At 50.3% G+C, this 24013-nt stretch overlaps 1 protein-coding gene across 4 annotated transcripts in view; it reads right to left on the reverse strand.

The window, feature by feature from the left end:
- Positions 1-10639: 10639 nt before the first annotated feature.
- RAI2 (retinoic acid induced 2) overlaps positions 10640-24013 on the reverse strand; it is a 59932-nt gene continuing 46558 nt past the window's right edge. For 2 of the 4 annotated variants that reach the window (XM_045471089.1, XM_045471088.1), the window contains exon 2: positions 10640-12604. In XM_045471089.1, the coding sequence (XP_045327045.1) occupies positions 11009-12580 (1572 nt within the window). In that variant the 5' untranslated portion in view covers positions 12581-12604 and the 3' untranslated portion in view covers positions 10640-11008. The remainder of the gene's footprint in view (positions 12605-24013) is intronic. The other 2 variants (XM_045471091.1, XM_045471090.1) reach the window with 2 other exon arrangements.

The following is a 24013-nucleotide window of genomic DNA, read 5'->3' on the forward strand; positions in this document are numbered from 1 at the left end:
CCGAGGATTTTCGATCTGGATCCTTCCCACGAATGTCCTCGAAGTTGCTCACAGACTAGCTTCTTCCAGAGGACCAAAGTCATTAGCAAGGTGCCTGTGTCCCCACCACTGTGTGTGCGGGAGTGCCCTGCGGTTGTCGCCGTGGCTGCCGGCAGGAGGCGCTGTCCTCCCAGCAAAGACGGCGTGGGTACAGGGCGGTTTCTCCCCAGTGGGCCAGCCGAGAAGCAGAGGCTGTTCTGACTTTTTAAAAATCCCTTTACTGCAAAGGCTCCTCTCTCTGTGTTGGAGGTCAGGAGCTCTTACACAGGATGAGTGAGGGATTCCTTTTCCACACTGACCTCAAAGACCCTTTCCCGTAGTAATTTCATATACAGTTGCCCCCAATTTGTCTAGTAGCTGTGCTCCTGAGAGGCTTCCCACATGCTAGATCTTGTTTAAAGGGCACACAAGAAACCTCTCTCATCGAAAAAAGGAACTACTGTTATCTCTTGTAAAGCGAATTTATATTTCTAATTCAAATAAAGGTTTATCTGCCGTAGGACATCAGATATTTATAAGAAGAGTTTGATAAAAGGGAGAACCGCTCTATATATTTACCTCAGAGGAAGGCCCCATGGCCTGGCCCACGAGGTTGCTGGCCCCCGGGGCTGCACAGCGACACGGCGTCGCGACACAGCTGCCCCTGGGCCGTGGCCTTCACTGGACCGTGAGGCCAAGCAGCCAGCTGCCTCTGGACAGGGCTTGTCCCTGGGGCCCATCGGCTGCAGGAGCAGGAGGGAATGCGCCCTGGTTCTGGAGGGCCGCGGGCATGTGCCTTATGTCACTGATCCCCACTCCCCACGAGAATGCCACCGAGTCGTGGTTCCACAGATGAGGAATCCAAAAGAGAATCAACTTAAAGAACAGGTATCACTCTGATTCCATGGTCAGACTTGCCTCTGAGGTTTTTTTCTCCACGCCAGTCTCTTCATCTCCTTTTCTTTTAAAAATTTTTAAGTGTTGATTTAGTTTTGAGAGGGAGGGAGGGAGGGGCAGAGAGAGGGGAAGAAACAGAATCCAAAGCAGGCTACAAGCTGTCAGCACACAACCCGACACGGGGCTCGAACTCACAGGTGGCGAGACCATGACCTAAGGCTCAGTCGGGTGCTCAACCGATTGAGCTGCCCAGGCGCCCCTATTCCTCTCCTTTTCTGACTAGTCCCTTCTCCTGGTGATGGGCGAGTGAGCAACCCTCTCTCAGGCCCAGAAGGAAAATGAGATGACATTGAAGATGCTTCAACTATTAGTCAGTAGCCTGGAGGAGGGCGTGAAAGTGCTTGGCTAGACACCTACCTTTGTGGAACGAAGTGGAACCTAAAAATATGTCAGCTGCAATTAAAGACTTTACAAAATCAGGAATTTCTGTGACATTTGTTGGCCTTGCTCTCTGTCACTACCCATAAACAAAATGTAACACAAAGAATGTATCAAGCACCCTGTCCTTGGTGCCTCAAATGCATTACCTCGTGTATTTTATTATTCCCATTTTACAGGTGAAGAAGTGGGAACAGAGAGATGAAGTGACTTGCGTGAAGTTACACGGGAGAAAGGAGAAGTGGCAGCTGAATCCAGACTCTGACTCTAAAGCCAGCGCTTCTAACTTCTATCAAGAGTCCCTAGCCACCTCCTAGCTTAAGTTAAATTGAAGGCTCCCTAAATGCCATGCACTGTGCTAGGTGTAAGAGATACAATGAACTTGACCTTGGCCCTAGAGCAGTTTATGGTATGGTGGGATGGACAGACACATGCTTTCAAATGAGCGAGATGGACAAAATGATATATGAGTACACATGTTGTCGTGGGAGGGCAGGAGGCAGCTTATGCTGGAGTAGTCCCGGAAACCTTTCTGGAGGACGAGTTATTTTGAGCTAAATCTTGAAGAATTAGCCAGAAGGAGTGTCAGGGCACTGAAGGGTGGACCCACAGAAGCTTATGCTGGGAACTGTTAACCTTCTGTATTCCTGGAGCGTATCCACAGGGGTGAAGGGGAGAGCTCCAGTCACAGAGGTGGTCTGGAGTCTGATCTCAGAAGGCTGGAGATAGGAGGCCTCTTCAGGGTGTAAGGATAAATCCAACACCAGAAGCGTTTACATCCCGGAATGACATGGTAAGATTTGGCTTTTACCAAAACTATTCTGGTGGAAGATAGAAAAGAGATTGGAGGCAGTGGCTGAAAATGGAGGCATGGTCCCCACCCAGTTCTGAGGCCATTTTAAAAGTCTAGGCAAGGGGGGCACCTGGGTGGCTCAGCCGGTTGAGCGTCCAACTTCAGCTCAGGTCATGATCTCATGGTTCTTGCGTTCAAGACTCCCGTCGGGCTCTGTGCTGACAGTGCGAAGCCTGCTTCAGATCCTGTCTCCCTGTCTCTCTGCCCCTGTTCCGCTTGCGCTCTCTTTGTCTCTCAAAAATGAATAAATGTTGAAAAAAACCTAAAACTCGAGGCAAGGGGTGCCTGGCTGGCTCAGTCAGTGGAGCATGGGACTCTTGTTCCTGGGGTTGTGGGTTCGAGTTCCACACTGGGTGTAGAGATTACTTTTAAAAAAGTGAAATCTTTAAAAGAGAAAAAATAGAAGCATGGGCAAATGATGTTGGTTGGGTCAAGAACAGTAAGTGTGGAGGAAAGGAATGGTGGATTTGGGGAAGATCAAGGAGGCAAAGTGAGCAAGAGGGGATGTGGGAGGTGAAGAAGAGGGCAAGGTCACAGAGACCAGCCTCCCGTTTCTCACTTGGGCAGTGGGGAAGGGGCGGTAGAGGGTGTGCAGCTCAGTCCAGTCCACGGCTGGGGTGAGGAAGGGAGACGCTGCATTAAGTCTTAGGGGTGACGAGTCTGAAGTACCTAGAGGATCGCCCTGTGAAGATGGCAGGTAGGACCTCGGGTGTCTGAGTGTGAAGGGCTGGCGATGGAGAGGAATCAACACAATGAAGATGTTGGCCACCGCTAGCAGAGCAGATGGGGGCACAGGGTGAGGGCACGTGGGTGAGGACTGCAGCCACAGAGGGGGGCTGCGTCTGCAGCAGAGAGGGAGAACAGGGTGGAACGTCAGCCTCACTGTCCGGAGGGGAAAGGAAGACACACTCGGGAGACAGGAGAGTGTGGCGAGAGGTGCACCAGGAAAGCTAAGAAGGGAGCGGGGTAAAAGCACCCAGGGAGTAGGCGAGATGGGGCCTGAGAGGTGCCATGGCTCCCTGGGTAATTATTGTCACTTATAACATGAAACAGAAGCAGCACTTCTGAATGTTACCAAAGAACAAAAAGAAAGAGAGAGAGAGAGGGAGGGAGGGAGGGAGGGAGGGAGGGAGAAGCAAAGGAAGGGAGGGAGAAACTTCAGTGAGACACTGATTCCAACTTCGTTAATTTGGAAATTTGCAATGGCCCAAAAGGATTCTGCTGGATTTTAACCTTCATGGTGGCAACAAGGGAAGGGCCTGAAGAGTTAATAAATAGGACCGGCAAGTTCTAAGCGAAATGTCTAAAATACAGTGTCCTGTGCATCTGGTACTTGCATAAATCACCAGGATCCAGAATAAGCCCACAGGAGAAGGGCCTGACAGTGGCCGAGTCAAGGGCAGGGGCCACTACAGCCAAGAAGTGATAAATAAGAAAGTAAAGAAGGGACTCTGTGTTTCAGTTCAATTAAGCAACTGTCGAGGCCTTCCTAGCTACTCTGCACTGTGGGCCATGGACGCAGCAGTCACTTCTACGATGTGGGCCCGTCTCAGGGAGCTTCCAACCTAAAGCCCAGAACCTCGCTTGCTCAATTAGATGGGAGGGAGAGAGGCCTTCCCTAGAGTCTCACTGCCCTGTAGTGGGTTTCAGGGAAGTGTGTGGAGGAAAGGAGCCACAGAGGATCTTTCTAGACAGGACGCTGGGGCTGGGCTTCACAGGGCAGTGACAAGGCACTTGCCAGGGGAGTGGGGACCATCTCGTGTTATGGGCCAGGTTATGGGTGAGAGCCCGTTGGCTAGTGATGGCTGTCCAGGCATGCCCTGCCGTCATGGAAGAAAAGAAGGGACATGAAAAGGAAGCAAGGCACCAGTGTGCAGTGTGCACTGGGGACGGGAGAGCGACACAAGCTGGAGACAAATGGCTCTCTCCCCTGGACGCCCCGCAGGGCATCATATCATTCCTGCCTAGGCCAGTCACCTGTGGCCAGCACAATGACAGAGTCAAGGAAGGGTTACCCCTGCCAGGTGCTTGATGCATTTTGAAAAGATTCCCATTGAAAACAGTTGCAATAAAACGGTCTCAGGGCTTAAAGAATGAGCCCTCCATTATCTGGCTCTTCTACTGCCTGCCAGGTCGCGTTCCCCCACCCCCTGCCACACAGAGAAAACACACTGTTCTCATCCACCCTCAAGTACCTTAGGAGCACCCATTCACCTACAAATAGTTGATACCCTCTTCACCAATAATGTTATCCCTGTACTAACAAGATTCCCCCATGGACTTCTGCCAGGCAAGACCTTGTTAGCCGGTTTCCATTAGTATGGCACTTGAAATCATAATGCTGCATTAAAAAAGCATCACTTGATAAGAACCAACTTTCTGTTCTGTATGCTGGCCTTGCCTCAAGGAGGACGGGATTCATGAAGGCATTTCAACAGTCTCCACTGCCACCGTGGCCACGTTGGGGACAGATTCCTGCTGCATCCTGTAGTCAGGGGACGAGTCTTTGCTTTGTGAGGATAGTGCTTGGGTCCTTGACCGTTTCTCTGGTGCTGGTGCCCAGCCCTCCTTCCAGAGGAGGGAATGATAGTCGGGAACCTGGTCTCCTAATTCTGAGCTTGGAGGTCACTGGACCACATGTGCCCCGAATGTCCCCTCTGCTCATGGAGAAGATGTAAGAGAGAAAATAGTAGAAGGTACGCAGCTCTGCTATCCGAAGTCCTGATGGAGAGGGTGCTGTGGGGTGACAGCTGCTGTAGTCACAGGGCCAGGCGGGACTCCAGACCAGAGCGGCTGCTGTTGTGTGATTCTTTTATACACTGGTCTCCTTTGTGTGACTTTGCTTGAATTAAGAGGCTGTGGCCAAATATAGTTTGAACCCTGGGAGAGAAATGGTGAGGACCAAGCTAAAGGCCTGGGAAGGCCTATTCAGGGCAAACCACTTGGAAGAAGGAATCCAAGACTCAGAGAAACGAGACATGGACCGATGATGCTCCCAGCAAAGTTCTGATGGTAAAGAGAAACCTGGGAGAGTGAGATGGGCGGGGTCCAGAGGGAAATGAGGAGGTGTAAGCAGGAAATAACTCATCAAAGACGTCAGGGCCCAATGGGAAGTGGAGATATGTTACCCGAGGTACATAACTGACCAAAGATGGGAAGGAACTAGTTAGCTCTAGGAGGCTTTGCTGGAACCCACAAGCAGTCCCAATTTCGATCTGGGGTTCTTTTATTATTTTTAAAAAGATAACAGCTTTACTGAGATACAATTCACATACCATACAATTCACCCACTTAGATGGTACAATTCAATTTTTTTTAGTATATTCACAGAGTTGTACAACCATCACCGCAGTCGATTTTAGAACATTTCCGTCACCTACCTGGAGTTCTTGACTCTACAAAGTAAATGGAGAAACTGGGGAAAGAGCAACCCAGATGACAGAAGGACTACACAGTAGGAGCTCAGAGCGCGCGAGAGGAGATGGGACTCGAGTCCAAGGGAAGGAAGCCGCGGAAAGATCTGGTGTTTAAAGGAGGAGGAGGTTCGGCTTTTGTTTCCATTAAGGACAGGCAAAAGACTAGGCTCAAGGGCATCAAGAAGAATTCACGTAAAACATGGGGAAAAAGTACAATACACCCAACTTCCTGGCAATGTTTGTAACTTCCTGGGTTAGGCTGCCCTTGCAAATAAGACTGACGAACGGTCATCATAGGGTGAGTTTTGAGTAACGGTTCCTTCGAGTTTCATGGTGTTGGTGAGGCATCCCTTCAGAACTGGCTGAGTTCCAGCCCTTTTTGTGAGGTGTCATAGATTTGCTGAACCCTGTGTTCTAGGGAGAAGCTTCTAGAGGGCCCTGTTACATGCTGGATGAGTGATGGCCCTTTGGACGAATGAATAGTTTCCAAAGGATAGTTTCCTGGTCAGATCAGGCACGTGGTGGTAAGCCAGAAGATAGGAGTAGGGTACCAGGTACAGATCTCTATCCTGGATCATTTCTTGATTAAATTCTTTCTGCAAAGAGTTTATGAGGTCCTGCTGTGGACCAGGTACAATAAAACAAACCCTGGGGATAAAACAGTGTTTCTCAACCAGGGGTGACTTTGCCCCTCAGGGGACTCTTGGCAATGCCTGCAGACATTTTTGTTGTCCCGACTGGGGCGATGCGGGGCAGGTGGGAGGGGGGCTACTGGCATCTCATGCGAGAGACCAGAGATGCTGCTCAATATCCTACAGTGCCCAGGACAGTGCCCTACAACAGAGAATCATCCGGTCCCAAATGTTAATAGTGCCAAAGTGGAGAAACCTTGAAGTCAAGAAATAAGGTTCAGTTCCTGCTTTCAAAGAATTTGGTCTGTTCATTGTTTCTTACCGTGGCTTGAAATGTGACCCACTGAAAATTTCTGCATTGAAAACACCTCTCCAAGTTCCTTATGTGAAGGGATTTTAAATAAAACTGAATTCCCAGAACCATTCGGGACTGACAGCGTGGGGCTATCGATATAAAGAGGTTCATTAAATTCTTACTAATTGGTTATCAAACCTTCGATTTCAAAAATTATTTAAGCAGAGGGTGGACAGCTTCCAGGTGACTTATCTTTATCAGCAGGGTGAGCCTACACTTTTTGAGTGTATATCTAGAACACAGATGGAAAATAACCTACAAGTTGGGTTAATACAGTAAACCTTAACAGTTCATCTCCTTTAACTTGAACTTGTTCACAATTTCGGCAGGGCATTGCTACAATCTCACTTTGCTTAGAAATCCCTTGGTCTAATAACAGTTTCAGTTGGATTATTTGCAATATTTGGAACTAGTTCTTTCCAGCACTCATATATGCTACTTACTATAAAATCCACCAATACGTTAATTAAAATAAATAGCAATTTATTAAAATGGCACCCTGAGGACCCCAAATACACCCTATTTTGTTTCACTGATGTGGGAGGTCAGTTATTTGACCTGGTGGTAGTGAGCTGTTCTGGAAAATTGCCTTTTTTATTTAATGAGGAGTAAAGTCGGCCAGAATGACCTCTCACGCTTTTTTCCCTGCTGTTAAAGTTTTCAGCTTAGCAGCTTTTGAGTGTGGCTTTTAGAGGTTTGGCATCGCCACCCTTCAGCTTGAAATCTCCCTTTACAATTGCACCAGGTGCTCTGGGCATTGCAGTTAACTGGAATGGTCTCGAAAATAATTGAAAAAAAAAATCTGTAATTCAGACTCTTCACTAATTCATACTGGGTTTTGCCCCCAAAAGGATCCAAATTCCTGTGGGTTCATTGGGCTTCAAACCCGATATTTAAGAATCATTGCAAAGTACATATTTTAAGTTGTTGATACTTAAAAACTGAAAGAAGAAAACTCTTCTGAGCCTCAATTTCCTCACTCGTAAAATGGAATCTAAATCCTTTCCTGCTGTATTAATTATGCTGTTTATGAAGATAATCACTATATTGACATCATCTCTCAGTAATTGGCTACCTTTCCTTCCCTCCTTTCCTCCCTCTCTTCCTCCCTCCCTCCCTCCATCCTTCCTTCCTTCCTCACTCCCTCCCTCCCTCCCTCCCTCCCTCTCTCCTCCCTTCCTCCTTTTGCTTGGAGTTTTCACCATTGCAGATGTACTTTTTCATGCTTAAAGTATGAGAGTTTTGCATTTGAATCTAAACAAATCTTTGATCTCACTTTAGAATTTCCTACTCACTGTCGAGGACTTCCTTGGTTAGGACAGTAACTGTACTGTCTTTAAATCTTTCATTTTTCTCTCTAGTTTTTATTTTACCAGGAGGATCACTACCCCCAAATATGGATTTTTGTAAGTCATTCCAATTTTTTATCATTTCTGAACTGAAGCCAGCCGAAGCCATCGTGACAAGTCCGAGCAAATTATCAACATTCTTGGGGACTAATTCTATTTCCTAAAAGACTCTGAAAAGCTATTCTGTAGGCTAGTTGACCCAAACATTTTTTTTTTAGAAGAAATGGGAAATTAAGTCATGAGAAAGAGTCTGATAGAAATCCCGCCGAAACCTTAAACGCGGTTAGCTGGAGACAGTTGTGAGGGGTGGGGAGGTAAGTGACCAAAGCTCTCTGAATCAAGCAGAATAACGATGGGGCCTGAAGTTTGCCAGTGCCCACCCCCCACCCCCCCTGTGACCCTTGTGTGGATCACATGCCTCAGACCAGGAATCATGGTTCCAGGCTGATAATTCTTAGATAAAGTTTGTGTTGAAAGGCTGCGAACTTCTGACTCGGGAGGGAGCATGGAACCGAACCACCAGGGGTCCATAGGCTCACCTTGGCCGCAGCAACAAGCCCTTTGTTCTTCTCCTGATTCCCTGGCCTGCATGCAGGTAGCCAAGTGGATTCCAGTTCCCGTCAGAGGCTGGGAAGAGGGGCAAGCAGAGGGTATCACTGCCCCAGTGGCACAAGCCCGGTCCCTAGACAACACCGCGTGTGGCCCTCCTAGACCTCAGTGGGCACGTCTCCCCACGCCACAGCGGCCTCTTCCCAAAGCTCCCCCCCCCCCCAGCCACGAATGACAGGGCCTGGGGCTAAGCGCAGCATGGGTGGGTGGGAGTCCGACCCAGGGTAGGAGACAGCCCGTGCTGACTCAACACCCTGGTTGGCTGTGGAGCCAACAATTCTCACCCAAGCAGCACTGACGTCTTAGGAGAAAGGGGCATTTCGAGACCCATCAAAGAGAGATTTGTGGCTTGAGGTTTATAATGTAATTAGAGGCTGCAAATGCCTTCCTTTCCACCTATATGTCACTCAGCTTTAAGCACTGGCTTCTTCTAAAGGCCAAATTGAGAATCCTGTTCCCTCAAAGCCGGGTAAGCAGCAGGTGTTCCCAGGACACTGTGAACCGGGTCCCCTGCTGGCCGGTGTACAAAGGCGGCCCCCCGGGCTGCAGGGGCAGCAGAGACAACCGCGAACGTGGTGAGAAGAGACATCGGGTAAACGGCAAGTGCAAGCCCCCGGGCACGTTTGTGTTGTTGTAGTTGAGACTAGCACACATGCCATGCTCAGGAAACACGGCCAGAAACCCACCACGGGCGTAAAAGTGGAAAAAGCCTGCACTGTGTGGAGGCGGAGGGATGGAGTCTGGCGGGTGCCGTTGAACGGGACTAAGCTAGCCTGACGAGCAACGGCTGTGTGGTGATTACCACCACGTCGCACTTTGAAAAATAAATTTTAACGGCATAGGAAAAGAGCAGGAAAAAGAAAAGCCGTTCTGGGTGTTCAGTACAGCACCAGCTGAAATGGTAACCCTATACACAGAGAGCCTGGTAATAAAAGAACAGTCTCGCAACTGCTTTTCCTCCTGTTCATGTTCACGGTAACAGCTGGATACATACTAATTGCAAGAAGTGAAAGAAAGAGCTCTAAGTTTAAAAGCAGGCATGCCATCATCAGTCTGTCGCCAGCACGGTTTCAGACACAAGTGCGATGTGCCGCCTAGCAGATCTAGCTTAAATGTACACTCAAACTGCCTCATTTGCAGGGGCGGCTTTGTGCTGTCGGGGAAGAGCCACGGGCTGTTCCCTTCTTCCAGGTGCCTCGCTTTCGTCCACGGAGAGATGGCTCAGCCAGTGTTTTTCAGCCTCGGCACCACTGACGTTTGGGCCGGATCATCTGCTGTTGCGGGGGGTCCCGTGCCTGTGAGATGTTCAGCAATGCCCTCCGTCCCTACCCACCAGAGGCCAGGAGCATCCTCCCCAGCTGAGACAACCGAAAGTGTCTCCTGGCATTGCCAGATGTTCCCTGGGGAGGCACCGTCACCCCCGGTTGAGAACCGCTGGCCTAAACTAAGGAGGAACGACTTTCTCTTCCCTTCCCAACCCCACTCCCAAGCATCTCTATCCCAAGCCAGGAACGTTTATGGGGCATCTCCTGATCCACCAGCAAAGGACTTACCTCTCGTTCTGAGGGGTCTTCAGTAATACTTTTGGCTTGCAAGACTTTCAGTCATTCAGAACAATGCTGTTACTGCCTTTGAAAAGAAGGTCCTCTCCAGCTAAATTCTGAGGGGGGGGGGTGGGGAGGAAGCAGGTAAATTTTCCTTTTAGACACATTTGTCGGTTTTGGTCTACAGAAGGCTCAGACACAGAATTCTCCACACCCAGGGTCTATGTCAACTGGAAAGGGCCTCGGGTGCTTGAAACTCACCTCCCCACCTCTTCCTTCTCTGTGCCACATTTTTACAAATGAAGAAAGCAACGTTTAGAGGGGAAAGTGACTGGCTCCAGGCCGTACATATTCCTAGTCTTCTTTTAATGGTGGCATAGGCCAATATAATTCTTCTTTGCCCCATACGCCTGGAGAGCTCAGGTCTCAAAACACAAAGAACTTGTAGCGCTTTACAAGCAACAGTTTTGGCCAAACCACACCAGTTAAGGAATGCAAATTTACAAAATGATAGAATGCTGCAACCAATTAGTGCAAACAAACATTTATTGTGAAATATTCATCCTACCCTTTATTAGGTATTACATCATCAAAGCACTTTGTGGCAATGAAAATAGCTTTTTTACCCCTCTGATTCACCCAATATTCCATTAAAGCTGCAAAAAATGTGCAATCTGCTTGAAAAATAGGTTGCTCTTATTTACTCATTTGTGAAAAGTCAAAAATTAAAAAAGAAAACAATACTAGCTTACAGGGCCTCTAGAGCCAATTCGCCTTCCCGCTTCCCAACTACTCCCCAAAATAATTAACAAAGATAATTTGTTTTAAATGCCTTTTTATAAAACCAAATGCACCTTTCCCCATATTATAATCATAAAAATTTTAAAAAGCCATTATTTACTTTCTTGGAAAAAAGGTGGCCAGCCGTTGTTTTTTGATCGGGAGCATGTGTATTTCCTGGGAGTTCACTTTCTTTAACTTTATGCTCCTGTTTTTGACGGGTTTCCTAAGGGGCTCTGTGCTTCCCATGGGCTCTTCTCCTTGGCTATTGATGTCATAGCCCTGAAGCACGGAGTCTTCTCTTTTGAAGGAGAAGTTTTTGGTGGACACGCCCGAGAGGCCTTTGATCTTGCCGCAGAAGATGGCAGGCACGGCGTCTTCCACCGAGACGATAACCTTGGCGGCCTGGGACTCGCTCACGATCTCCATGTGATTTTCAGCCTTGACCTCGCCGCTGGGCTGGCCGGGCTGGCCGGGCAGCTGGGCGGGGTTGCTGCCGCCCACGTGGCTATCCATCACAGCCGAGGCCCCGTGTGCTGCGGCAGGGGCAAAGGGCACTTCCGTGCCGCCGGCGTGACCTGGGCTGTCCACTGAGCTGCTGCTGTCATACAGGGTCTCAACGGGAGGCTCAGATTTTCGGTGGGCTGCCAGCGACAGGTCCAGGACCGCATCTTCCTGGCAGACGGGGGGACTGGCTTCGCCAGCCTTAAGCCAGGGCACCGACTTCATGGACAGATCCAGGGCCTCGTTCTCACTCCCCATCTTGATGACCGTGTGGCGGCTAAGCTGGAAGTACTCCCTCGGCTGCAGGATATCGAAGGGCTTCAGTTCCTCCTTCTCCAGAGGGCTAGGGGTGCCTTTGAAGGGGTGTAGGCCGAAGGAAGATGGCGGCTTGGGGAAACCGGAGCTGAGCTTGGATTCGGGACTCTGAGGCACAGGGATGGGGATGGGGATGGGGACGGGCACGGGCAAGGGGACGATCACAGGGTAGGGTACCAGGAGGGTGGCCGGAGGGACCAGCGGGGACAGGGGGGAGTTAAAGGGCTGGGGGGGCACAGGCGCGTATCCAGGAGGAGGCTGACAGGGTGGGGGGCCCAGAGCGCCCTGTGAGGGGAACAAATTCTGGAGCACAGCTTCAAACGGCAACGTGGGCTCCTGTGGCCGGCTGGGGATCCGCAGGTCCAGGAGCTGCGGTCGGGCCTCGGGGTCCTCGGCTCCCTGGAACAGGTTGTTGTGGATAGCACTGGAGGAGCACGGGGCCTCCTGCGGCAGGACCAGAGGGGAGTTGAGGTGCTGGAAGACGTGCTGCTCCAGCACCACCGGCAGCTGCACGGGGCCCTGCGTGGTCATGACATAGGCCGCATGGCCGTTAGGGTTGAGCTCGGGCGCAGGGCTTCCCTCCACCTGCATGTGAATGGGCATCACCACCGGGCTCTCCCCGAGGCACAGGGGCTGCAGCACAGTGGCCGCCACCTTCAGAGCCATGCCGCCCTGAGACTCGGCTGGGGGGTTCAGGATGGATGGGGCCGGCACGGTCACCAGGGCCTTCTTTACCAGGTCGGTGGAGTTGATGTTCCAGGCCTCGGTGGTGATCAGCTGGGCCATGCCATTCTCCAGTCTGTTATTGCCCAAGGCGGGAGAGGAGTCAGTCATGTCCATGGAGAGGTTCTGGGACTGCAGATCGTCCATCACTCGGCTCTGATGCCACTGGGCCTGCAAGGCAAAATCACAACATGAACCTTCCGTCAGAGAGCACTTACAATTGCCTTAAGTGCTCTCTCCACGTCTTTTAAGAGTCTCCATATCTTAGTGAACCACAGAGCACACCCGTCCCTCTATGTACACATACATGCTATAGATATTGCCTAATATATACAAACACACCCAAGTGATCAGCTGTGCATGGAGAGGCCCAATTTAACAGACGACTAAGCTATAAACACAGATGATGTAATGACTAAACAGCCGAGAGAGGTTAAACAGAGTATTTCTAAGCCTAATACTCAGCTTATATGTTTAGTTTTCGCCAAACACAAAGTTCCATTCCACATTGCCATTGGGACGGTCAAGATAACGTGGAGACTTGACTTGCTCACACGCAAGTCTTGACTTACTTTACCTCAAAAACAAAATAAGGTTCTGTCACATTAGAACATTCTAAGGAAGTGGAAACAGGACATCCCACTTACAGAAAGCATCTTAAAAACTCTTTCAAGCAATCGTTCTTCCCGAAGAGGCTCGATGAAAAGAACAGCAGTGTGTTTTCACAAGGATCGGCACAGTTGTCTCACGGGCTTCCTCTGACCAATGCTATCTCCTTCCCTCCCCATAACAGGCAAACCCTCCCCACGGAGCCAGGTGGAGACAGGATAACTGCACGAATGCTCACAGGGTCCAGTGTCGCTTTCCCTAATCAGCTCCTCTGCGTGACCCGTGACCTCCCCTAACTTCTTCTAGTTGTCAAGAGGGGACGTCGCTGATTCTAGGGCTGGGGAAATGGAACACCTGTTGGAAGCAAACGTCTTCAACGGGGAGATACTCTTCACTGATATCCCTGGCACCCCTGATGGCCTCCTGAGAGGCCCAAGGAACCCAGCACGGGTGCTTCCTGGAGGAAGCAGGGCTGCAGCTGCGATACGACTCTCCATGGAAACGCGTCCATATTTAGCCTCGTTACCATGGAGAAGGCAGGCACCATGTCTAACTCAGGGGTCTGTGCAGCCCTGGAGTCTGCTTGGGCTCAATAATAATTCAATAATCCTCAGGCTTGCCGGGCAGGCCTTGGGCAACTCAGATTCTCGACCTCACCTGTTGGAGCTGTGGTAGACTTTAGTCCCACGGTCATCTCGCGTCCTCCTCTCCTCACCCCCAAATTACCAACACACCCTCCACAACCCGTAGGACAGCCCGCCTGGCACACCATAGGAGTAGAAATAAACAAACAAGGCCTCGCTACAGGAAGGCAGCTTTAACAAATGAACAACCGTGTGATACTTCCAGACAATCAAAATGTGTCAAATGCATAGAACAAGGAGTTTCTCTGAAGCAGGAGGAAGGGCAGCAAGCAGAAGGATGCTGTGCACACAACTTTGGGGAGAAGGACTCGCTGGTAATGCCCTCAGCAGGGTGCACAGTGGTGCCTCTGACGGAGGGCTCCACAGCCCAGCACCCTAGGGGCAGGGTGTCCTCTGGAAACCAGGAGGTGACCCAGAGTGCTGGCCAATGATGCCTTTCGGGCAGAGTAGGGAGGCAGCCCACGCCAGGGCAGTTGCAGGGGCTTGCCCTAACTGAAGGGTCCTGGTTTTTCCTGAGAGGAATGTTCCCTGATTTCGCCCAGAAAATATCACTTGTTCACTCATTCCTTCACGCACGCATTCATTCGTTCACTCATTCAACCCACTGATTGGCTGAGCGCCTACTGCACACCAGCACTTTGCTGGGGGCTGGAGATGCTGTTGTGAGCCTGACAGACAAGGTTCCTGCTATAGTGGAGATTACAGTTCAGTGGTGCACACGTCTTTCCACGGACAGAGATTTGCTAGCGTGAGAAGGCATCAAAGTTACGTCAGGAGAGGCATCAACATCAGCAGGACGAAGCTTTGGTGGCCACTTGGTCACGGCCCTGTAAAGGACCTGAGAACCTAGGATCTCCTCCAGAAGGGTCTGCCCTGTCCCTCCCAGTGGCCAAGACTCTCAGGGAGGGGTGAGCAAAGGCTAAAGGGAAGCTGGGGAGGCGCCGGGGAGGACAAGGATGGCAATGGGAAGAGAAGGCACCCAGAGCCACCCATCTGAGGTGGCTTCTGATGGCCTTCGAGGTAACTACTGGGAGAGGTCAAGACATGTTCTGTGCCATCTTTGGGCTTCCTGTGAGTTGAAGACTGCTTGCATGTAAGGGGCTGCACCTATCTGCCCTTCTGGACAAGAGAGCCTCCCCTCCCCGGCCCACACTCGCCTCTGCCTCCTTTGCACACCCCTGCCCCCTCCCAGGCAGAGAAGGCAGACTTCTCAGGGCTTCTTCCCCCGGCTCTTGGTCCACAACTTAGCTCAGGTGCCAGCTCTCACCTCTTCCTGCCAACCTCACTCCTTTCTTGCCTGGCCCTGGTTCTAGGCCTCCCACTCCCCCAGAACCTTCTGGTTCAGAGTGTGAGGAGGGGACCTCGCCAGGACAGGGGGCCCCTGTTCGTTTCACAGATGGCCAGAGCCAAAACGGACTGGGCATTTACCATGTGCCAGGCCTCTGCCAAGAATGCTCAGAACTTTCCACGCATTACTTCACTTAATCCTCAGAACAACCCTATGAGGAGGGGCCTATAATTATGCCCATTTTGCTGATGAGAAAACTGATTCCATAGGAAGGTTAGGTGACTAGGATAAGGGACACTGATGGTGGGATTCGAGTTCAGGGTTAATCCCAGGCTTCTTTTCCCAGTGGAAGCTGTGAGGGCCACACCCGTTCGTGTGTTTTGTTTCTTGGCAAGAACAGTGCTCTCCAGCGCCTGTTCAACACCGAGTGCATGTGCCTGCAGAGCTGTGTAAAAGAGAGCACTCGAGCATGAGATTTCTTCAAAGTGGTGGCCAAGTCCTTTCCAGAAAATCATCGAACTGTTTGCTTATTCTCTTTTGTCCACCAGGACCCTCCTCTGTCCCTCTCACCGGGGAAGGAGCCGAAGGGTCACCAGAGTTCCTGTCTTTGGGGAGGACAGCCCCCATGGGGCGCCCCATGACTACTTTGGCCAAGTAGTCAGGCAGGTCCACAGCTGTCATGTGGGAGGAGGGGGAAGTGAGATTGGGCCCACGCTTCCACTCCGCTTTGCCCCAGCCCTGCTCCTGGAGCTTTGAGTCCCCAGTGGGAGATCTAAGGGTCTCCCTGTACCTCATAGGTGCTGAGATGCCCGCCCACCCACCTGACATCTGTCTCAGGAAGGCTGAGGCCGAGAGGATGCAGGCCTTCTTGCCCTGCACTAGAGTTCCTGTCTTCGGGCAGTAGGCCTTGTGAGCACCCCCGCTCGCTTCCCTAGAGCCACTGGCCTGCTGAGATGAGGCTGGTATTCGGCTACACGGGCAAAGGAAACGGTAGCCCTACCTTCATCTCGCACCCTCCTGCCTCCCAGAAACGTTCTTCTCTTTCTCTTTGCTCCCCTTCCCCTTGTCACTCACCCTGCCGGTGGGTGCCCCAACTCTGGGTCAGCCGCCGGGGGGCCTGAGTACCCCCAGTGCAGGCAGAGTAAGTGGAGCCGCTGTAGGAGCCCGTGCTGGAAGCCCCAGCAATGACCCTCACTCACAACCAGCTTGTAAGATGAGAGTTCACAGGGCAAGTCTCTATCCCTTCCCCAGGATGAGTGAGAAACAAGCTGACTGGAGAGAAGGCAGAGAGCTGTCCTCCCTTCCCCGCTGATTAGCATGGGGCAGCAGGTGTGCCGAGGAACTCTACAAACCAGGAAGTATCCTAGGAGCCACCGACTGATGCTCAAGCTAAGGGGCACGATGGCTTCAGAGGGGACAGGGAATGTTTTGTTCAGGTTTTTCAAAACATCTTCTGCAAATGGGTTTAAATGAGGTTACCCATCTGTCTTGTCTACACCCGTGATGATGGGGGGGATGGGGGAAGGGTATGGGCCAGGGCTGGTAAATGCAGGGTGGCCGGATGGGGCGTGGGCAATTTGGATCTGTGGGTCACTCTCAATCTCTTGGCCCTTGGCCAGCTGCTAGAGCTGGAAGGTTGGGGTCCACCCCAGTATAGGCCATGTGGCCCCCAGCTGGAGACTCTGGGGGAAATGCCTTGGGGCCCAGGGCAAGTGAGGGGGTGAGGAGAGGCTGTCTGGGGCAGTACTTGGGCTCAGCGACCTGTGGGATCACAGAACCGTTATACAGAGCCCTCGTCTAGCTACCGATCTAAGTCGGGGCGGCTTCTCCCTGGGATCTGTGTCTCAGCCTGGAGCCCTCTTGGGCCTCTGTGTCACCCGACCAACTCCTTCCTGCTCTTCTGTCAGACTCTGCGGTTTCCTCCTCTTAGATCTCGTCCCCACCTCACTGGGCTCCCACACAGCACCCCAACTTGCCCTTGTCTAGTCCTGAGCCTTCCCCTCACATTGGGATTGCCTGCTCACTCATTTCTCCAGGAGGGAGGGGCTGCCTCACTGCCGCATCTTTCTATCCGCCTCTGGGGAATGGCAGGCGCTCAGGAAACACTTTCTGAACGAACGGGTGTCCGAATGAGCGTCTAGGCCTTCCTGAGTCTGGCTTCTTCTCCTGCCCAGCCTCCGGTGCAGGCTCACCGTTTACAGAACCGTGGCACGCACATCAAGGCTGGAAGGGGTGGTCAAGGTCACATCTCCATCCCCTTCCTGATTCTACTTACAGATGAGGAAACCGTGACCCAGAAAGTCTGACCCAAATTTTGCCTGAGACCAGTTATTACCAAGGTCACCATGCTCGCACTGGGACAAAAGTAGAGGATCAGGCCCCACCGGCACCATGGAGGGTAACGTGACAGCCACCCACCTTCACCAGCCAGGGGCACGTGAATGAGTCCACCCTAGGTTCCGGTGTTTCTCTGACGCACCCAGGAAAAAACCAAAGTGAAGCTTCCTGTGTGCTGTTTTCCTTATAAGGAGGTACATTCTCGCAGAAGCTGACCTGGGGCCCAACTCTGGGACAGTCAGTTAGGGACCAGCACCACATCCGTGCTCCCCCAGGTGCCGCTGCAAAAGCCATGCCTGCCTTGCAGGCCTGCTGCCTCCGGAGCGCCGCACAAAGCACTCGCATCACCCTACGGGCCTCCTTGCACATTGACATTTTTATAATAAGGATTCGTTTATGGCTTAATTTAAAAAGTGAAAACACTTGAGCGCTCAGATAACTCAGACTATTCTCTGGGTCCTAGAGTCCATCTATTTCCTCATTATGGGCATTTATCACTGAGTGTCTCTCTCTCTCTCTCTCTCTCTCTCTCCCATAGGCCAGTCCCCTCACTCCTAATGCCCTCAGCCATATCCCAAATGATGCCAGGGCCCCCTGAAGAGCCTGCACCAACTCGAACTGAAGGAACTTCAAACGTGGCTGTGAACTCCCCACTGACCCAAGACGGAGTCTCAAGACCAGCTCAGGTCTAGTCTGGTTTCTGAGCAGAGATTTTGGAAAAAAAAACCCTGGAGCGCTCCAGGAGTGCCCTTCAGAGGCCCAAATCATCTTCTAGGGAGAGGCTTAATTTTATTTTGTGACTTTAGAGCACTTTTCCCACAGAAACAACTATCAAGATGATCACAAGGCCCTGGTCCGCAGAGCCCAGTGGCCCTGAGCAAACCCTTTACGGCTGGGGACCCAGGCACGAGGGGCAGAGATTACCTCATAGCAACTCAAACCTGAGGGGCACGACCTGAGGTCACTGGAAGGCAAGCCCAGCCTCAGGGGAAGTGATCTTAGCGAGCCTGGGCTGCCCTGGGCAGACTCCACGCCCGGGCCCCGGCCCTGCCCTTGCTCCTGAGTATGGGGCTTCAGCCCCAATAGCGGGCAGATGCGACCTGCTCTCCTCTTCCACTGAAATAAGCCTCATCTAGATTTTTCTATCAAGATGAATTTCTTCCTCTACAACATTCATTTAAAAATATATATCTTGATAATTCTCTCAAGATACATGTTGTCCAACTGTAAAATATCGACAGCTTTGATTTTTACGGGGCCTGTAGGCAGTTATCAATTATTTCGGGTCAAAATAGGATATTCTATGTGCTCACGGCTCCAAGTGGGATCCCTGAAGCAGCTGCAGCATCATCTCCGTGAACTGGCTAGAAATGCAGGCTCTTGGGTCCCAGCTCAGGTCTCCTGTATCAGAATCCGTACCTTGACAGGCTCTCCTGGGTGCTTTGTGCACACGCATGTTAAAGTCTGACGAGCTCGGGCTTAACACTGGTTCCCGACCTTGGCCGCCCATTAGAATCCCTTGGGAGCTTTTAAAAACTATGGATGTCTGGGTCCCCCCACCCTGACTCTGATTTAATTGGTCTGGGGTGCAACTGGGGCTCTGGGGGTTTAAGAAATCCCCTAGGTGATTCTATCGTGCAGTCAGGTTGGGAACTCTTAATTCAGAGGCCAGAGGATGAGGCAGCTGGTTGGCCAACCTTCCCAGTGGCTGATCTGGCTTCGTGCTTCACAGGAAAAACTAAAGCCATCAACCCAAGCTCCCCCAACCTCTCCCCAGATCTCATGGCGTTTCCCCATGTCCCCTTGCTCCGGGGAAAAGGTGACACATCTCTCCCTTTTGGAAGGCTGACTTGGCAGAGAACTGTGCTAAGAATCCTGCCCCTCCATCTATTCTGAGTCTGTTTTCTGCTTTCTATCCAGCACTTTAACCACACCAATGATTGACAATTCTGTATAAAAATCCCCAGCCACTTCCCAGGAGTTAAATGAGCAATGCATAAGTTTCGTCCATTAACACAACGTGGATGTGCTTTCACCGTTCAGGACCTGATATGCACTAAATATCTAAGAAGTAATGCCAGCTAGGTAAAAAAAAAAAAAAAATGGTTTTGCTCTTCCCATAGGGTGTAATACTTGTTAGTTACTTGTCCCAGTGATTCCATTTTCTGAGCTTTAAACACCAGCACAGGGCCATTCTACTGAAACCGTGAACACAATTGTCAAGTGAACGTGTTCCCAAATTAGTGAAAATATGGAGAATACACAAGATAGTTGCCCACCTTAGAGGTGATTGCCTTTTATATCCAGGGACCCACACAGCCCTCCAAAGGAAATATGACCACCCAGGTGAGCTTTGGAAATCAGTTCCCTGACATGTTATCTCATTTATGAAAACATTGGTGGCCTCGTGGTTTAGGACTGAGTATCCCCTTCATCTAGATGGCCAGAGGCTGTGGGCATTTACGCAGAGAGCACAGACTGCAACTCTTGGCTCTCACACGATCTTGGTGAAACCTGGCACAGGTGGGTGAGTCAGGCGGGGCTAGCAGGGCGCCCAAGCATCATTGACACCAGGGGACGGCGAGGTCTTCCCCGGGAGCAGGGGAAGGTCACCATAAAACTTATTTAGGGTCATTATGCCTCCTCATCTATCTTTTTTTATTCCCATTTTTCTATTCTATAGCATATGTAACAAATAAATATAAGTAGATGCATAATTTTGTGTCTGTTGCACTGGGGGAGTGTGCAAAAATTATTTTCTAGTAGGAGTGCAAGAACAAAAATGTTGCAACTCAGCAGGAGAGATGATGATGTTCCAGTAGAGGACAAGAGGGATCTGGGAGACTGGCGGGGGTGGGGAGCATCGCGGGTTTGCCTTACCTCCTTCTTTGCCCAGGTGGAGAATGTCATATGTCTTTGTATTTATGGTCTCATTTCATACTCCCAGTTACCTCTAGCCTGCCCCCAGGGACGGATGGTGGACCTTGGGCCATGCAGGACTGCATAAGGGCTAGAACGGGAACTGTATTCACATCCATTCATTTATTTGTTCTTTCAAAAACTATCTGAGCACCTACTGTGTGCTAGGCATGTACTTCCCATTTCTCTGCCCTGGTACTGTTTTCTCCATAGGCTTGTTGCCTTCTCTCTTGGCTCAATTCCCAAAGTAGTAACCAATTGATACTCTCCCAGGATTATCTGCTTCTACTAGGGCTCCTTCAAGGCCCACGTTTCCTGCAGGGGTAAAGCAGGAAGTCTCTAGAGGAAGAACGCCCGTCCCGAGACAGCAGCGGGAAGAGATGTTAAGGCAAGGACCTCTCTAAAGTAGAGAAGAAATGCTTATTTTCCAGAAACTACAAGGAAAGAAGATTCCTCCTGGGGTCTTGGTGGATCATGGGAAGATATCCTGAAGAGTGGCTATTGGTAGCAGGGGACACTCACCTAGACAGTGGGCTGTGACAGTCAGTGAGCGTCTGTCCCTGCATTTGGTCAAGGTCCACAGTCTTCTGCAGGACACAGAAAACCCCAAACACCCTCAGGTGCTAGCGCCTGAGTGGCCATCTTGTGCAGGAGCACAGGTCACGTTTCAGGCCTCAGGCCAGGGTCTATCTTCTTAAAACACTGTGATTTTTGGAGATTTTTTTTTGGCAATAAAGAAACCTCTGAAATATGGAACAAAGAAGGGGGAAAACCTGCCTCTGGAAGAGAAAATACTTCTAATTAGATTGAGATACAAAGGTTAAATTTTTGTTCTGGGAAAAGGACTGTTTATAATCCCGTGTCATTAGCAGGACATTTTCCAGAGACTAGTGTGCCAGAAATAGACCCTTTGAGGGGTCACTGGAAGGAAGGGGTGTAGATTTGTGAAGTCAAAGGACTGGAGTTCAGATTTTCCCTTTCTCCTAATGCATGTGAGCCCCTCGACAGCTATCAGCACAGAAAGAGTGCCAACCTCAGCCTGGGCACTGGGCCCCCCATGACAGCGGTCACAAGGTACAAGCTTTGAACTCAGACAGGCCTAGAATCAAATTTCAGCTCTGCCTAGCTTTGCTAGCTGTGTGGCCTTGGGCAAGTTAGTTCTAAGTCTCGGTTTCCCTCTCTGTAAAACGGGGATTACAGACCTGAGGTGGCTGTAACGACTGAAGGAAATAATCCAGGTAAAGTGCTTGGCATCATGCCTGGCACGTGGAATGTACTCGACAAAACATGGCTATCGCCACCACCGCCATCGTCGTCGGCAATATCACAGTCTCCATCTTCATCATTCTCATTGTCAAAGCTGTCATCATCACCGTTGTCACCTCGTTACTGGCATCACTGGCATCATTATCAGATCCACTGCTCGTATTTCCTCTGAGCATCTTAAATAGCATTGCTGATGCTCCCGATGGGTTTGTACATTAAGCTCCTAAGTTAAAACCCTGTTTGTTCAAAGGTTCATTTTCAAATCAGCTGCAAGGAACTAGGAAGGCATTTAATGTAGAATATTATATACCTTACGGTGAGGTCTCCACAAATATTCACTTGCCCCCCAACATAGCTGAAACACAGAACGCTTGCAGTGAAAATAGAAAACAACACTGTCCCACTATTGGAAATGAGAGACCATGGGAAAACAACTAAATACAAAAATCTATTTCTCATTCAGGCAGATAGGCTAGGGGAGAAAGGGGAGGTGGCCAGAGCCTTTTGTAGCTTGAATATGGACTCATCAGCATTTACTGCTGATTGGCTATGATGTATAATTTCACTTTAGGTCCTAGGGGTTTCTTTCCCTCCGGCCCAAGGGCCTAAGCAGCCCTCCTCTCCTGTTTATCAACTGGATTAGGGTCATTTGGTCACTCAGAAGAGGAACAAAAACAAAGAAAGGGTGGAATAGCCAAGGAAGAGGGTTAAGGACAAGAGGGAGAGGGAAAGTAAAGGGATTTTCTGAGGTAACTGGGCAAGAATTAAAGGAAAGAAGGGGGGAGACTATTTAAAAGTATGTGTAGGTCCAAATCAGAAAAAGGTTGCTCAGCTGGAAGAGAGAAGACACTGAGAAACTGGGTAACACTGAGAAAAGCACTGACTGTTATTCATCTTGCCACAAGGGGGCGCTTTGAGCTACAACAGCTCGGTTGCTGTGCAGAGTGGTGCAGGCAGAGGTGGGAGTGGAGATTCTCAGGAGGATGAGGGCGTGAAGAAGATAAGAAATTGTTCACCAGCACTAGAAGTACAAAAGGAGGGTGATCCAAATTTGGGGAAATCTCCCAAGCTTTTGTTTTTTTTTTTTTTTCAACGTTTATTTATTTTTGGGACAGAGAGAGACAGAGCATGAACGGGGGAGGGGCAGAGAGAGAGGGAGACACAGAATCGGAAACAGGCTCCAGGCTCTGAGCCATCAGCCCAGAGCCCGACGCGGGGCTCGAACTCCCGGACCGCGAGATCGTGACCTGGCTGAAGTCGGACGCTTAACCGACTGCGCCACCCAGGCGCCCCTCTCCCAAGCTTTTAAAACCACCAAGCGCATTCACTTATGACTTGGCTGGGCTGTCAGTCCTAGGGAAACACACACACACACACACACACACACACACACACACACACACATAGATTTATCTTCTCTGGATGCCTGAGATTCATTTTTGCCTACTCCTCACCCTTCCTTAGATGGTCAGAATTGGGTTTCCCCCATCAAAATTGAGTTTTCCAGAAAGAAGGTGATAAAATCATTCTCACTGAGGTCTATGACTGATAGGTTTAAGGATTATGTTTCCTTTATTGGTATAATAAACATAATTCAATCAGTGGACAAAGTTATGGACAAAGAAATAAAACTCTAATCTAGAGGTGTCAGATACCAATCATGGGAAGGATCTTACTGTCTTGAAATCTCTGCATAGAAACAAGAACATACAACTATGGCCAGGATTGCTGGCTCCACTAAAAGGCATTTGAGGAGCTCCTGGGTGGCTCAGTCGGTTGAGCTTCTGCTCAGGTCATGATCCTGTGTTCATGGGTTTGAGCCCCGCACCAGGCTCTATGCTGACAGCTCAGAACGCGGAGCCTGTTTTGGATTCTGTGTCTCCCTCTCTCTCTGCCTCTCCCCCACTTGCACTCTGTCTCTCTCTCTCAAAGATAAATAAACATTAAAAATTAAAAAAAAAAGGCATTTGAGGGGCGCCTGGGTGGCGCAGTCGGTTAAGCATCCGACTTCAGCCAGGTCACGATCTCGCGGTCCGGGAGTTCGAGCCCCGCGTCGGGCTCTGGGCTGATGGCTCAGAGCCTGGAGCCTGTTTCCGATTCTGTGTCTCCCTCTCTCTCTGCTCCTCCCCCGTTCATGCTCTGTCTCTCTCTGTCCCAAAAATAAATAAACGTTGAAAAAAAAAAAGGCATTTGAGGTTCAAAAACAGTGGTGGGATGTGCCCTCAACCTCTAAGCACTCAGAATTAAGTGAAGAAGTGAATGTGAGTCACTTATTCATTCCCTTATAGACTCAGTCAACAAATGCTTACTGTTCACTCACAGGAACCTCATGAGTATGTGCTTCCTGAATACAGAGATTTTAGCAGTGTCCAAAGTTGTCCTTACTTCATGGTACAGGGGGGCCCTGCTGCTGAACTGGCTACCTTTTGAAACTCTGGTTTCTGTCTTACCAGATTTCCATGCAGAAGTTAGTGGCTCTCAAAGGACTGTGTCCCCATGTATGACATGCTACGGCAG

This window comes from Leopardus geoffroyi, chromosome X (assembly GCF_018350155.1).
Source record: "Leopardus geoffroyi isolate Oge1 chromosome X, O.geoffroyi_Oge1_pat1.0, whole genome shotgun sequence".
Taxonomy (NCBI): Eukaryota; Metazoa; Chordata; class Mammalia; order Carnivora; family Felidae; genus Leopardus; species Leopardus geoffroyi.